At 46.0% G+C, this 13520-nt stretch overlaps 2 protein-coding genes and 1 long non-coding RNA gene across 3 annotated transcripts in view; 1 reads left to right on the forward strand and 2 right to left on the reverse strand.

Annotated features, from left to right (window-relative positions):
- Positions 1-1300: 1300 nt before the first annotated feature.
- On the reverse strand, positions 1301-4232 carry LOC145723410 (uncharacterized). Its single transcript, XR_014148421.1, has 2 exons — positions 3392-4232; positions 1301-3305 (listed from the first exon to the last, which is right to left on the reverse strand). It is a non-coding gene; the product is annotated as an uncharacterized LOC145723410 (long non-coding RNA).
- GPX2 (glutathione peroxidase 2) lies at positions 2735-6050 on the forward strand. The gene is made up of 2 exons (XM_006738619.3): positions 2735-3043; positions 5382-6050. The coding sequence occupies exons 1-2, from the start codon at positions 2822-2824 to the stop codon at positions 5730-5732; spliced, it is 573 nt and encodes a 190-aa protein (XP_006738682.2). The 5' UTR covers positions 2735-2821; the 3' UTR covers positions 5733-6050.
- Positions 6051-9643: 3593 nt separating this feature from the next.
- Positions 9644-13520, reverse strand: part of CHURC1 (churchill domain containing 1) — a 15015-nt gene continuing 11138 nt past the window's right edge. Inside the window, exon 4 of the mRNA XM_006738620.3 lies at positions 9644-12283. Coding sequence (XP_006738683.1) covers positions 12191-12283 — 93 coding nt within the window. The 3' untranslated portion in view covers positions 9644-12190. The remainder of the gene's footprint in view (positions 12284-13520) is intronic.

A 13520-nucleotide genomic window follows, 5' to 3' on the forward strand; every position in this document is an offset into this window, starting at 1 on the left:
GTTCTCACTGGGACCTTGGCAGTTAAGGAGGGAGGGAGAGGCAGTGCTGGGAGAAGAGGCTCCAGAACCTTATAAAGCAACAGCAGAAGGATGACAATGGAAGCAGCAAAGCGTCATCCTCCTTATTGTACCTTTCCCAACACCACCTGCAGGGGAGCCCCAGCAAAGCCCCCAGTGCTCTGTGGTGGGCCTACAAGTGCAGAAAGAAGCCTGCATCGCTGGGAGGGTGCTGAATACCTGTGTCTGAGGGAGTCTTTAAAGCCAAGAAGGTTCTCCTCTATCTGAGATGGAACAGTAACAGGTCTCCCTGAAGTCATGAGGAGGGATTAAATCTTTCAGAAGTTTGTCCTAGCCCCGCGATCGGGTACTCCAGGGAAGCAAGGCAGACTGTAATCTCGGGGGCCTGGGGGTGCAAAATACTATCCTTTGGGGCACAGAGCTGATGGAAGAGGCAGAAAATGGGAGTCAGGATAGAATGAAGGAGGAAGGAGTCAAACAAGATGGCGCAATGGTAGCCTAAGATCTTAACCTGCACTTTACAGTTTATGGAGAACTTGCAATACTTTATCTCTTCCATCCTAATACTCCTATCTGTGCGAGATAAGGAGGGTGATTACACAAATTCAGCTGGTAAGGAAATGTGCCTGAGGGCCTCGGGTAACAGTGGCAGAGTCATGGCCGGAAACACCAAAACTGAAATCTCTGGAGGGAAAAGCTTTAGCGTCCGTACTTTAAAAAAAAATCTCCATAAGCAATTCTCCTTTGTAGCTAGAGTTGAGAACCACCTACCTAGACTTTTTGCCTACTAAGGCAGCACAGTTTCCAGAACAACTGTCCCTATGGAAAGCCGTGGGAATCCCATACCTGTTAGTTCATGTCCAAAGTAATAAGCTTCTGGAAAGTGGGCTAGTTTGAGGTCAAGTTGGAGACAGAGGTATTTTAAGAGAGCCCATCAGTTTTTTTCAATCGTGAAAGGCGAGAGCCTGCATGACAGAGGGTCCTAAGTTCTTAGAGAAAAGGGATGGTGTGGCCCTGAGGAAGAGGGAACCCCCACTTGATCCCCCAGCTCAGGAACTTCCATGGTCTTCCTGGACAGAGGCCCCAGAAGGGCAGCCAATAAGAAGTGTCCAGATGCCCGAGAGTCCTTGGGGAAGCTCTTGGCATGCAGGTGAGTCTGGCAAGTTCACGCTGAAGTTCAGCCCACTGTCAGGGCCAAGTTCTTCTGACTCAGTGGCCTGGTAGGGACATTTATTGGCTGTTTCTAGGAACTCTACCCAGTCCAATCAGGGGACACACTTCATTTGCATTTCCTGCCACCTCTTTTAATGGCCAAAGATTCTATTCACCCTCAAGTAAGGGAGGCTGGTTTTGAGGGAGCGGCCAGTGGGGACATGGGTTCCCACATGCTATGAACAGCCACGGAACAGGCCACAAAAGACAGAAAAGCTGGGCACTTCCTGGTGAGTAGTTCCTCCATCTTCTCAGCAAATCAGATTCTCAATACCAGCTGCTCCCAAGCCTTGCTTATTCTTCGTTCTAGAAGACAGTTCCCAATGGACGCGTACCTGTGAAAACACTCTCTAATAAACAGTTGCATTGTTATTGAAATAACACTCCCAAAATCCCCAAGCCAGGTCAAGCCTGATTGCCAGTCTTCCTGATGGAGAAATCCTGCCATTTTTTTTTTTTTTAAATCAGATTTATCGAGCTGGTGGTGTTTGGAATAATGAAGTGAAGCACTAGGCCTTCCCTTAGGTCCTCAGCTGTCCCGCAGTACGTTCCATGGCTGGTGCTGAAAACCTGGGCGGCTTGGCTGGGTTTAGAACCATAGCAGCTTTGACTCCCTGCACACTCCCTTTGTGGAGGAGGGGGGGGGGGGCAATGAGCAGCACAAGCCTGCCAGGAGAAGTCTTTGGGACCGAGCCTTTGTCTGAGAGGAGGCAGGTGCGGCACATGCCCTGGGAGTTACTCCCCTGCTCTGACTCCTCACCATCACCCCGGCCCCGACTGACGGCAGCCTCCTGAGCCTGTGGAGGCAGAGTGCAGGACCCATAGTACTGGAGTCGGTGCCATGCAAGGGCACCTTGGGGGGCAAGGGCAAAGGTCCTCTCCAGCGGAAGTAACATCACTCACCGAAAGACTGATCACGACAAACTTCATCTCTGCAGCCTGGGGCGCGCTGAGCCACTGAAAGCCATTATTTCTAGAAAAATCACACTGTCCTCCTAAGGATCCCTTTGATTGTGTGCTTGTGGAAAACAACAGCCAAAGAAAACTATGTGCACAGTCATATGTATATTTCGGTTATGGTCTAGTTAAGGGGACATGCCCCCCAATTCTCTTCCTCATCTTTCAGATCTTGGCAGACCCTGACCTCTCAGTGGCGCAGATCAGAGCTTGGCCTTCAGCCGACAATACACATCTGTGCCAAGTGAGAACGACTTGCTGGGGCTGGTCGGAGTCAATCCTGCATCCCTCCCTCCCTTTTTTCCTCCCCATTTGACCTTTGGGGCTCTAGTTTCCTGAAAGTAGTGAATTATTCATGTTTGTACGTAGATATCAAATTGGCCCTTCCCAGGTTGCCAGCAGGGTGGGGCAGGTAGGTGGCTTTGTTCAGCGTCTGTAAATAGGAGGAGCCACCTCCCTGTTGAAATAGCACCTACAGGTGGGTGACCGTTTTTTGCTAAGTCATCCTGGGGATACTCAAAGCCCCATTGTGAAATCCTTCCTGTCCTTCCAGGCTCCTCCTTCCTCCCCACCCCTATAACAGACCCTGACGTGGGTTCCTGCCACTCTGCAGGCCTCGCTGTGTCCCTTCACCATGGCTTACATAGCCAAGTCCTTCTACGACCTCAGTGCCACCAGCCTGGACGGGGAGAAGGTAGATTTCAACACATTCCGAGGCAGGGCCGTGCTGATTGAGAACGTGGCCTCGCTCTGAGGCACGACCAGCCGGGACTTCACCCAGCTCAACGAGCTGCAATGCCGCTTTCCCAGGCGCCTGGTGGTTCTCGGCTTCCCTTGCAACCAATTTGGACATCAGGTGAGGGGTGCCTTGTAGTGTACCCAAGGAGGTGGGCTGCCGAAGCTTTGGCCGGCTAAGGGGAGGGGGAGAGGGACTGTGTGTGTCAGAGCGTCTGGAATTGTAGGTATGTTTTGTTAATCTAGGTCTTGGGTACACGTGAATACCAAGAGGAAGGACGTACGGTTCTGTCTGGGCTTCAGCACCAAGGGTGGGGTTTTGTTGTCTACCGTCTTCCCATTATGCTCCATGAGGGCTGGTACCGGGTCTGCTTTTCTCTCCACTGTGGAGAAAGTGCTCGTTAAATACCCGCTGAGTGGATGAGTGGAGGAAATAGAAGATCACCAATCAAACTAGGATGGAACTGACCCGGGAGACCTTAGTTCCAGCTAGACGTGGTTCTGCTATTCTGTGGCTCTGTGCCCTCAGAAGAGTCCCTTGATTTCTCTGTTTTAGTTTCCTTATCTGTAAATGGGGGGACAATGCCACTTATCTCATGGGATAATTGTGAGGTTCAGAGGGTAAGATACACAAAAATAACTTGAAAAATATAAAGTAATATGCAAGTGAAAGCAAAAGCAACTGTATTATTTAGGTTGAAGGACTTTGTTTTAAATCAGCCGAGGGGAGAGTGATTTTGGTGGAAGGCTCAGGGTTTGCAACGTGCTCGGATCTCCTCCGGGCCTCACATGCACCCCTCTATCTCTGATTTTTTCCTTTTTTGGGGTGTGTGTGTGTGTGTATGTGTGTGTGTGTGTGTGGCCCATACGGGGATCAAATCTCTGTCTCTGATTACTGGGTCAAGTTCTAGATCTTCAGCCCACACACCTCAAGTTCTTTTAGGGATTCTTCTATTTTCACTTATTATTTTAACAGCACCAGCAGACAGAATGTCCTCAAGTGAACCCTCTAATTATAACCCCCTCAGTTCAATTCACAGTGGCATGAAGGCAAGGAATTGGTTAGCAGAGAGACAGCAGGAAGGCCGAAGTGTCATTGGCTGTGACAAACGTAAGCCCAGACCATCCCTGCTGTCACCGTCAGTCTGTCTCTAGGCTTGGCCAGGGCGGGCGAGAGAACCGGCGAAACCCCAGAGGCACCTCCACCCTTACACCATCAGGCCAGCTAGTGGCTGGAGGGAATCCATTACCGGTAGCCGGCCGGTCATTTGCATTGAGAGATAAGGAGTCTAATAGAGATCACCTTTGGGCTCAAGATGTCATGATGGCCTGTAACTGACTGTACTGATTGGTTCTAGTAGGTCAGAGGCAAGAATTTTCTCCCACAGGGAGATATCTGACTCTTAGACCCAGGGGGAGGGGTGGAAAATAAGGGTTTCCATGGGCCTTTGGGGGTTGTCAGGGGTGGAGAATGCCAAGTGGGGATAGGACAGGGATGGCAGGGGGCAGGGAAAGACCCGTAACAGGCTCAGAGCTAAAGCCTTCACAGCTGAGTCCAGTGAGTGAGTGTGAGGAGTCTTGGGAGAGCAGTCTGGAAGTCAAAGGAATGATAACTACACATTCACAACCTTTATCACACACTTAACTTTCCTTCCCCTGGCCTGTTCCAGAACCCTAAACACTATCCTGTTTAATTCATCCCTGTTGGTCACTGAGCAATTCCATTTAGAGTACATCCACTGTCGTCTCTAACTTACTTCGCCTTTGTGGCACCTGAAAGCCAGACTTCCTTGGGTGGGGTCTTCCTTCATCAAAGCTTCCTCCTACTTACACTTCAGATCTAGGACAAGGCAAGATGAAAGCAAGAAGCTATAAATCCTATCCCTCTAGTCCCCGATTTCACCCTTAGCTTGAGGAAATGAGCAGAATTGAGACAGAGGCTATACTCAACACTCCCGTGTAATTAGAAGCAACGGAGGCAAAATCAGGGCAGAGGGAAAAGAAGGTTGTGGCTGGACATGTGTGAGTGTGCGTGTGGGCAATGGAAGAGAGAGTTCTAGGTGGCATCACCTGAGCTGCCTTTTCCTTTCTTTCTACTGCCCTGAACTCAAGGTTCCTTGAAGTTTCAGACAGATACCCTAAGAACTGTTCAGGGCAGTTTAGAGAGAGAAGCAGCAGGTCGAAAGTGCTAAATCATTCACTGTAAGAACAGCCACGCTAGGAACTGCAACAATTTTCAGGAATGGCCTAGCAAACCATTAAACAATAACTGTGAGTGGGGAATCTCCAAGTCAAGAGTAAGGCAAAGGTGGTGAAGAAGGAAAAAGAAAGAACAGAGTCAGGGGAGGGTGGAGGCTACACAGAAAAGAATGATCCTGGGAAGGGAGGGTGAAAGATTTTTGTGGATCCTTCATTTCCCCCTTCCCTCTTCCATGCTCTTTGTCTTTTTCCTCCCCTAGGAGAACTGTCAGAATGAGGAGATCCTGAACAGTCTCAAGTATGTCCGCCCTGGGGGTGGATTCCAGCCCACCTTTACCCTTGTCCAAAAGTGTGAGGTGAATGGTCAGAACGAGCATCCTGTCTTCGCCTACCTGAAGGACAAGCTCCCCTACCCTTACGATGACCCATTTTCCCTCATGACCGATCCCAAGTTCATCATTTGGAGCCCCGTGCGCCGCTCGGATGTGGCCTGGAACTTTGAGAAGTTCCTTATTGGGCCGGAGGGGGAGCCCTTCCGCCGCTACAGCCGCACCTTCCAGACCATCAACATTGAGCCTGACATCAAACGCCTCCTCAAAGTTGCCATATAGACACGAGCTGCTCGGCACGCGGATCTACTCCATCCCGCCCCTGGTATCTTTCCTTAGGGTCAGGGTCTCCTGCAGGAGACACTGCTGGACCAAAGCTTTCCCCTGAAGAGCCTTGCCCTTCCAGTCCCCCTGTCTCCCTTCCTTCCCCCAACCTTCTGGTTGGTGATTCTACTTGGAGCTCCAAGACTTGGGTGGCTCTGGGCCTTCACAGAATGATGGCACCTTCCTAAACCGTACGGGCGGTGTCTGAGAAGTGTGAAGGGCTTAGAGCCAGCCTGCTAGATGGGTCCAATAAAGGGCAGGTAGGCAAACGGCCAAGCTCTGTGTCTTCTTCCTTGATGGAGGGTAGAGGGATGGTACAAAGTCACAGGTGGGACAGAGAGCTGGCAGCACACAAAGGCTTGATAGAGGGAGGCTCTGATCGGGGGACGCCCTAATGACTGTTGAGAGCAGGTTCTGGCTAGGGTCTGTGGTGGCGGGTGGAGGGGCGGGAAGTGTGAATTGTATTATTACTTGATGGCTCCTCCAGAACGGAGGATGGGGGGGGGTGCTCGGAGGTGCTAATGTGAGGTAAAGGAGAGGACTAGACAGCGGGCCTTTCAGCGGAGAGTACTGGGAGGTTCGTTAGAGGACTCCAACCAGGAAGCTGTCACTATCACCGCAGGTACTGGGCCAGCCAAGCACTAGCTGCACTTTGAGTTATTGCTGGGACATAAATTTGGTCAACTTTAACTGACAGCAAGGGTATGGAGGGTGCAGTTCCCGGGAACACAAAGAGTACTTATCTTCCTGGTCACCTTGCTGAGTCACATTTGTTTTTGATCCTTTGCTAGACCGACTCCCTCCTTTTCACAGTTCACATGCTACCCTTGTCTTTCTCAAACTCACATATTCACGGATCCAGGCACAAGACAAATCAGTGGAGGCATGAATGATTGATTTCATTTTTTCTTCCATGAGGGTGGGAATGGAAAAGGGCCTCCCTTTAGACAGTCTGACTATTCATAACCTGCCAACAGGACAGCCCTTCTCTGTGAGAACAGGTTTCTGCCAATTGGCTTTGTAAGGACGGTGACCCAGATTCCTCAGCAAGTACAGGCAGACTCCAAAGGCACCAACACCACGAAGGCCAGGTCCTATCATGTTCTGGAAAAGACACCTGCTGAGAGGCCACTGCCCTGTCACTTTGCCTCACAAACCTCTTCCTGGAAACTGCCCACTTCACCTTTCCTTTTTTGACCATTAGTTGGAACATTTTAACTTTCCTCACTGAAGCCCTGAAGGGACAGTTCTCCAAACTGGACACACTGCTTACGAACCCCAATGCGGAGGGGGAGATTCCTTTCCTGTGGTGTTCCCATAACTATTTTCCAAGCACCTGCATCATCTGAGAAGTCAATGTGGAATAGACTGTCTGACCTTCAACTAAAGCCATGCCTTCCATGGTGCTTTATTTCAAAAGGGGTAACCTGAGCATTACAGTGGGAATCCCCTGGCACCCTTTTGCAGGGCCTTCTGCTAAATTAAGGCTACCCTTAACTTGACTCTTGAAAACTCAAGCCTTTCAAGATTCCTGCTCTTAAAGCCAACAGCTGGGGTATGGTTTTTGGAGGGCAGGACCAAGCACTGATGTTAGAGCAGTAACTGCAGAGACAAATCACTTCTCTGAAGAAATGAAATACAGAATTCATACTGGATGCTAGCATGATTTGTTCACCATCTCCATAGTGCTAAAGGCTGTTGCTTTGTCTAGTAACAGAGCAGCTGTCCTGGATGTTGGCATTATGCCACAGGCAATTGAGGGCTGATATGCCAGTAGATGTGTTGGGTCTTTCCCATGAGGCTCAAGTTGAAGGAATTATTTAAAGATTCCCAAAGGATCGGGAATTAACAGTCTAAGTGATTTTGCAGAGAGTCAACAAGGGCCATAATGCTAGGAAAAGGGCTCCTCACTTGGGCAGGGAAAACGCTACATGCTTCAGAAGGGACCTGACCAGTCTGGCTCAGGAGGGAACAGGGAAGGCAGGACTGGAGGAACTTCTTTTACGAGGACATTCGTTTTTACTAAATCTTTGGTTGTGCTGTTGTTAAAATGAAGAGAAGTGAGAAGTGTTTCCTTTATTCTTCATCTCGTTTGTCTCCCTTTACATCCTCAGAAGTATCAGCTTATGGTCATAAACAGACTTGGCAAAGCTTAATATAATCACCCACTTTCAATCTTTTAATCAAACTTCCCTAGGGGCACTCAGGAAGTAGGAAGGTGTCTCATCAACAAGCTTTTCCAGAGAGCTGAGATAATGCCACTCGATTTAGAGGAGGGACAGAGACAATCATTTCTCTGAGGGCTCTAACAAAAAATAAAGCTTGAGGTTGGGGCGCCTGAGTGGCTCAGTCGTTAAGCATCTGCCTTCAGCTCAAGTCATGGTCCCAGAGTCCTGGGATCGAGCCCCGCATTGAGCCCTACATTGGGCTCCCTGCTCGGCGGGGAGCCTGCTTCTCCCTCTCCCACTCCCCCTGCTTGTGTTCCCTCTCTGTCTCTATCAGATAAATAAAATCTTTTAAAAATAATAATAAAGCTTGAGGTAAATGATTTTAGGGAACCAAGGTACACAGACTGAAATTTATTATTTCTATGACTATGTTCCCACGCTATACCTCCTTAGTTTCAGAAGCACTGAGCCAAAATCTAATTGGTGATTTCAAATCTGATTTCTTATAATCACCATCACAACTGTCATCCAAACTATCATTTATTATTTACTACACTCACCCACTGCATAAGTACTTTATATATATTAGGTTACTTCTCATACTGACCCTATGAAGAATTTTTCCCTCTGTTTAAAGGTAAGTGAACAAGACATGTGCCAAGGACAAAGGGCTCCAAGTAGCAGAGTTGAAAGTTAAACCCAGGTCAGTCGACTATAAAGCCTGTACTCTTTTTTTTTTTTAAGACTTATTTATTTATTTGGGGGGGGGGTAAGGCAGAGGGAGAGGGAGAGAATCTCCAGCAGATGCCCCACTAAGCACAGAGCCCAACATGGGGCTCGATCCCACAACCCTGAGATCACGATCCGAGCTGCAATCAAGAGTCAGACGCTTAACCGACTGAGCCAGCCAGGCGCCCCGAAGCCTGTACTCTTTAAGTACAACACAACAGTATTTCCCTCTACCTCCGAGTTCCTTCAGAAAGACCACCGATAGCTGCCCGTACACAGCACTGCACAACTTAAAAACATTTTCACTTACGTTACATCATTTGATTTAAAAACTCTGTGCGGGAGGCATGATTATTTCTATTTTTCCACTGAAGAGCCGAGGTGCATATAAGTTACCTGCTCAATGTCCCAACACGAGAAGGTGGCAAAGCTCATTTTAGACCTAGGTCTCTTGGTTTCCCTTCTATCCAACCATACTGTACCTCAAAATAGACTGTACTACAGTCAAGAAACACACAACCTAAAACGGAGAGCCTCAAATTCAGTGAAGTAACTTAACCTTGCTCACAAAAAAAAAAAAAAATGAATCAAAGAATTCTTGATAAAGAGCAGCGAACATACACTTCTTAGTAATTCCTTGTAAGTAACGAACCATATCTGGTTGTGCCCACAATATATCATATATCAATTAATTAGTACTGGGAGAAGCCAAGACCATTTGAGAAAGACTGGGCCAGCTAAAACAACAAAACAAACATGCTGAGCTTTAACTCCAAAAGCCTAAGTATGCAGACTCCGGATCTATACATCATGGAGCAAGTAGACGAAGAACGAGGTGCCAGGACAAGCCCACTTTCCCAATTACATCTATAGATGATTCCTTTTCTTTTTTGTATCTCAGGAAGGAAAGTAAACTGATATTTTTGCCTGGCTCCCCTTTATTTGAACAGAAAAATTTGGATTCAGTAGAACTGGGTTCAAGAGGTCTTTATTTGATTAGATCCATAGAAGAATTCTAGAAAATAAAGTGTCACAAAACACAGCATAAAGTTGGTTTAATAATGACAAATGTGGATAGGATCTTAGGTTTCAAGTTTTGTAATATATAGTCCAAAACAGACAGATAATTATACAGTCTATAATAGACGAAGATATCAGTTGGGGCTTATAAATCATACTCTTGAGCTCCAAATGACTAAGTTGGAAGCATTAGCAAACTCCAAGAAGGGACAATTCAGAGGCTATAATGGGCTTAGTGCTGCTATTTAAAGTAATGAAGCATTTTCTCTGCTTTCTGGATCCATTTCACCAAACGATTTCCTCAGCAGGTCAGATATAGATTTGCAGAAAAGTGGAAAACATTTTCCAGGAATAACACAACTGATCCCTAAGGAGCAGATGACTTAACTTTTCTGAATAACAAATCTTGGTCTGACATGCCTAGATTCCTCAGAGTGTTGTCGCTGACATTCTCAACTTCCTCCTCACCTTGCCAGACCCTTATACTTCATATGTCGTGAACAACAGTGTTGAGATGAAGTCACCGTACTAGTTGTGTGACCTTAAGTTCCTTAACTTCTTTGTGCTTTAGTTTCTTTGGCTCCAAAATTGGGATAACAATAGCACCTACTTCCTGGAGTTGTTAATGAGGATAAAGTAAGCGTTTAAAAAGGCCTGGGCACATAGTAAGTACTCAATAAACCTCAGCATTATTTTTTTTTTTAATTTATTTATTTGACAGAGAGAGAGACAGCAAAAGAGGGAACACAAGCAGGGGGAGTGGAAGAGGGAGAAGCAGGCTTCCCGCCGAGCAGGGAGCCCGATGCGGGGCTCGATCCCAGGACCCTGGGATCATGACCCATGCGGAAGGCAGACACTTAACGACTGAGCCATCGAGGCACCCCAAACCTCAGCATTATTATTATTCCTGTTATATAACAAAATTTCCCTGCTATCAACGATGGACACTTTACTCACTTTTTTCCCTTACAAGCAAAGCTTTAGTTTAGAATTTCCAAATTTCTTAGATATGAAGAGGAAACAATTTTGTTTCTAATGTCTGACCCTTTAAGTTTTGGTCTTAGAAGAACTAACCAAAGCCATCTCATTGCATACAGTACTTTATATGCTTTCTAAAGCATTTTACATTCATTATTCATTTGGATCTTCTAACAATACAGTAAATTTTTATTAGCCCAACCTAACAGAAATGGGACAATAAAGACGAGAGTTATGTTTGCTTGATGGTTATACTGCTACCAAGTGGCAGAGAGAACTAAATGCCAGGGTTTCCGATACCCAAGCCAGTGTTCTTTCAACTATACAAGGTGAGATAGTCTAAGGTTTCTTTGGAGCAGTTGAAATCATCCTATTTACATATATTGATTAAAGCCCACACTTTATTCAGATTTTGCTAGTTTTAACCCAATGTCCTTCTTCTGTCCTAGGACACTTCGTTACATTTAGTTGTCACGTCTCTTTACACTCTTTTTGGCTGTGTGAGTTTCCCAGACTTGTCTTTATGGCCTTGACAATTTTGAGGAGTACTTGTCAGTTATTTTGTAAGCTGGCCCTCAAATGGGATTTCTCTGATGTTTTTCTCATGATTAGACTGGGGTTATGGGTTTGGGGGAGGAAGACCACAAAGGTAAAGTACCCTTTCATCACATCATATCAAGGGTACATGCTATTATCGATAGGGTTATCATTGAGGATGTTAATCTTGGTCATTTGGTTGAGCTAGTGTTTGTCAGGTTTTTCCACTGTAAAGTCCCTTTTCTCCCTTGGCACACTCTACTCTTTGGAAGGAAGCTGCTATGCATAAACCACCCTTAAGGAGTGGGAAGTATCTACATATATTATTTGAAATTCTTCTGCATGTCTATTCTTCCAGTCTTTGTATTTATTTTTTCAATCATTTATTTATATCAGTAATGACGCATGAATATTTAGTGTTTGGGTTATAATTCAATACTACTTTATTTTGTTGCTGAAACCATTCCAGCTTCAGTCACTGGGAGCTCCTTCAGTCGGCTCTTTTGTCCCTTTGACATACTCCCAATCATTGTGTTTTATGGGTTTGTTTTTTGTTTTGGTTTGGTTTGGTTTTTTGGGTTTTTTTTTTTTTTTTTTGGCACTTTCCTTGTGGCACAAAATGCTCCAAGCTCATCTTGTGTATTTACTGCCCCAGTCCTAGAATCAATCATTTCTCCAAGGAGCCCTGGTTCCTTTTATTGGAACTAAGACCTGGGCATTAGGTATGCTCCCATTCTAGTTTTATTTTCTAGCCACGTAACTTCTAATAGAGATTCTTCATTCTGATGTGAACTGGGAACTTTAGCAGAAGACCTCAGCAGAAGAATACAATCCCCTAATTACGGTTTCTTTCAAAGGATAGTTAAGTCTAAGCAGAAAAAAATACGCAAAATAATTTCCATTATAAACAAAGTAAGACAAACCATGAGGCTTGCTGTATTGTGAACCAATACAACATAGTTACTACAGAACTGCAGAAGGATCCTAGAACAACAGAGTCATTTGTCGAGGGTCATCAGGGAGAATACTGATAGAGTCTTCAGCTTTGCCACATAACAGACACAGCATGGTGTACTCCTAGAATAAGATAAAGTGAATAATTACATTGAGGAATAGGGAGAAAGACACTTCATAACTTACTCTGGTAAAGCTATTCTCTACAAATTGGAACGGACATTCCTTCTGCACATTAGATCCATTTCTTCAACACCTATCAGGGATGTCTTAGGTTTATTCTGTGTATCCCGGAGTCTTTTGTTCATGTAAACTGAATACATGCTGATGCTCTATTTACTATGTACACAAGAATGTCATCTTGGAAATGCATGTTGGTCTTAAATGTTATATACATATAAATGTTATAACATGGACTTAAAACACATATTGGGCTAGGGGAACCTGGGTGGCTCGGTCAGTTAAGGGTCCAACTCTTGATTTCGGCTCAGGTCATGACCTTGGGGTCGTGAGATGGAGCCCCACATCAGGTACAATGCTTGGCGTGGAGCCTGCTTAGGATTCTCTCTCTCCCTCTGCCCCTTCCCACCTTCCTTCTCTTAAAAAAAAAAAAAAAAATCCAAACACATACTGGGCTTGATTAGTGTTGCTATTAATTATTTGAGAGAGGGTGTGCCTGTGCACATTAATGGGGGGTGGGGGGGCAGAGGGAGAGGAAAAATTTTTTTTTTAAGATTCTATTTTATTTATTTGAGAGAGCGAGAGCACAAGAGGGGGTAGGGTTAGAGGGAAAAGCAGACTCCCTGCTGAGCAGGAAGCCCAATGCAGGACTCCATCCTGGGACTCCGGGATCATGATCTGAGCCAAAGGCAGTTGCTTAACCCAACTGAGCCACCCAGGCGCGCTGGGAGAGGAAAATTTTTTTTATTGTTATGTTAATCACCATACATTACATCATTAGTTTTTGATGCAGTATTCCATGATTCATTGTTTGTGTATAACACCCAGTGCTCCATGCAGAACGTGCCCTCTTTAATACCCACCACCAGGCTAACCCATCCTCCCACCCCCCTCCCCTCTAGAACCCTCAGTTTATTTTTCAGAGTCCATCGTCTCTCATGGTTCATCTCCCCCTCCGATTAGTCCCCCCTTCATTCTTCCCCTCCTGCTATCTTCTTCTTCTTTTTTTTTTTAACATATATTGTATTATTTGTTTCAGAGGTATAGATCTGTGATTCAACAGTCTTGCACAATTCACAGTGCTCACCATAGCATATACCTTCCCCAATGTCTATCACCCAGCCACCCCATCCCTCCCACCCCCCACCACTCCAGCAACCCTCAGTTTGTTTCCTGAGAT

The sequence above is a fragment of the Leptonychotes weddellii genome, chromosome 9 (assembly GCF_054177405.1).
Source record: "Leptonychotes weddellii isolate Sample4059 chromosome 9, ASM5417740v2, whole genome shotgun sequence".
Taxonomy (NCBI): domain Eukaryota; kingdom Metazoa; phylum Chordata; class Mammalia; order Carnivora; family Phocidae; genus Leptonychotes; species Leptonychotes weddellii.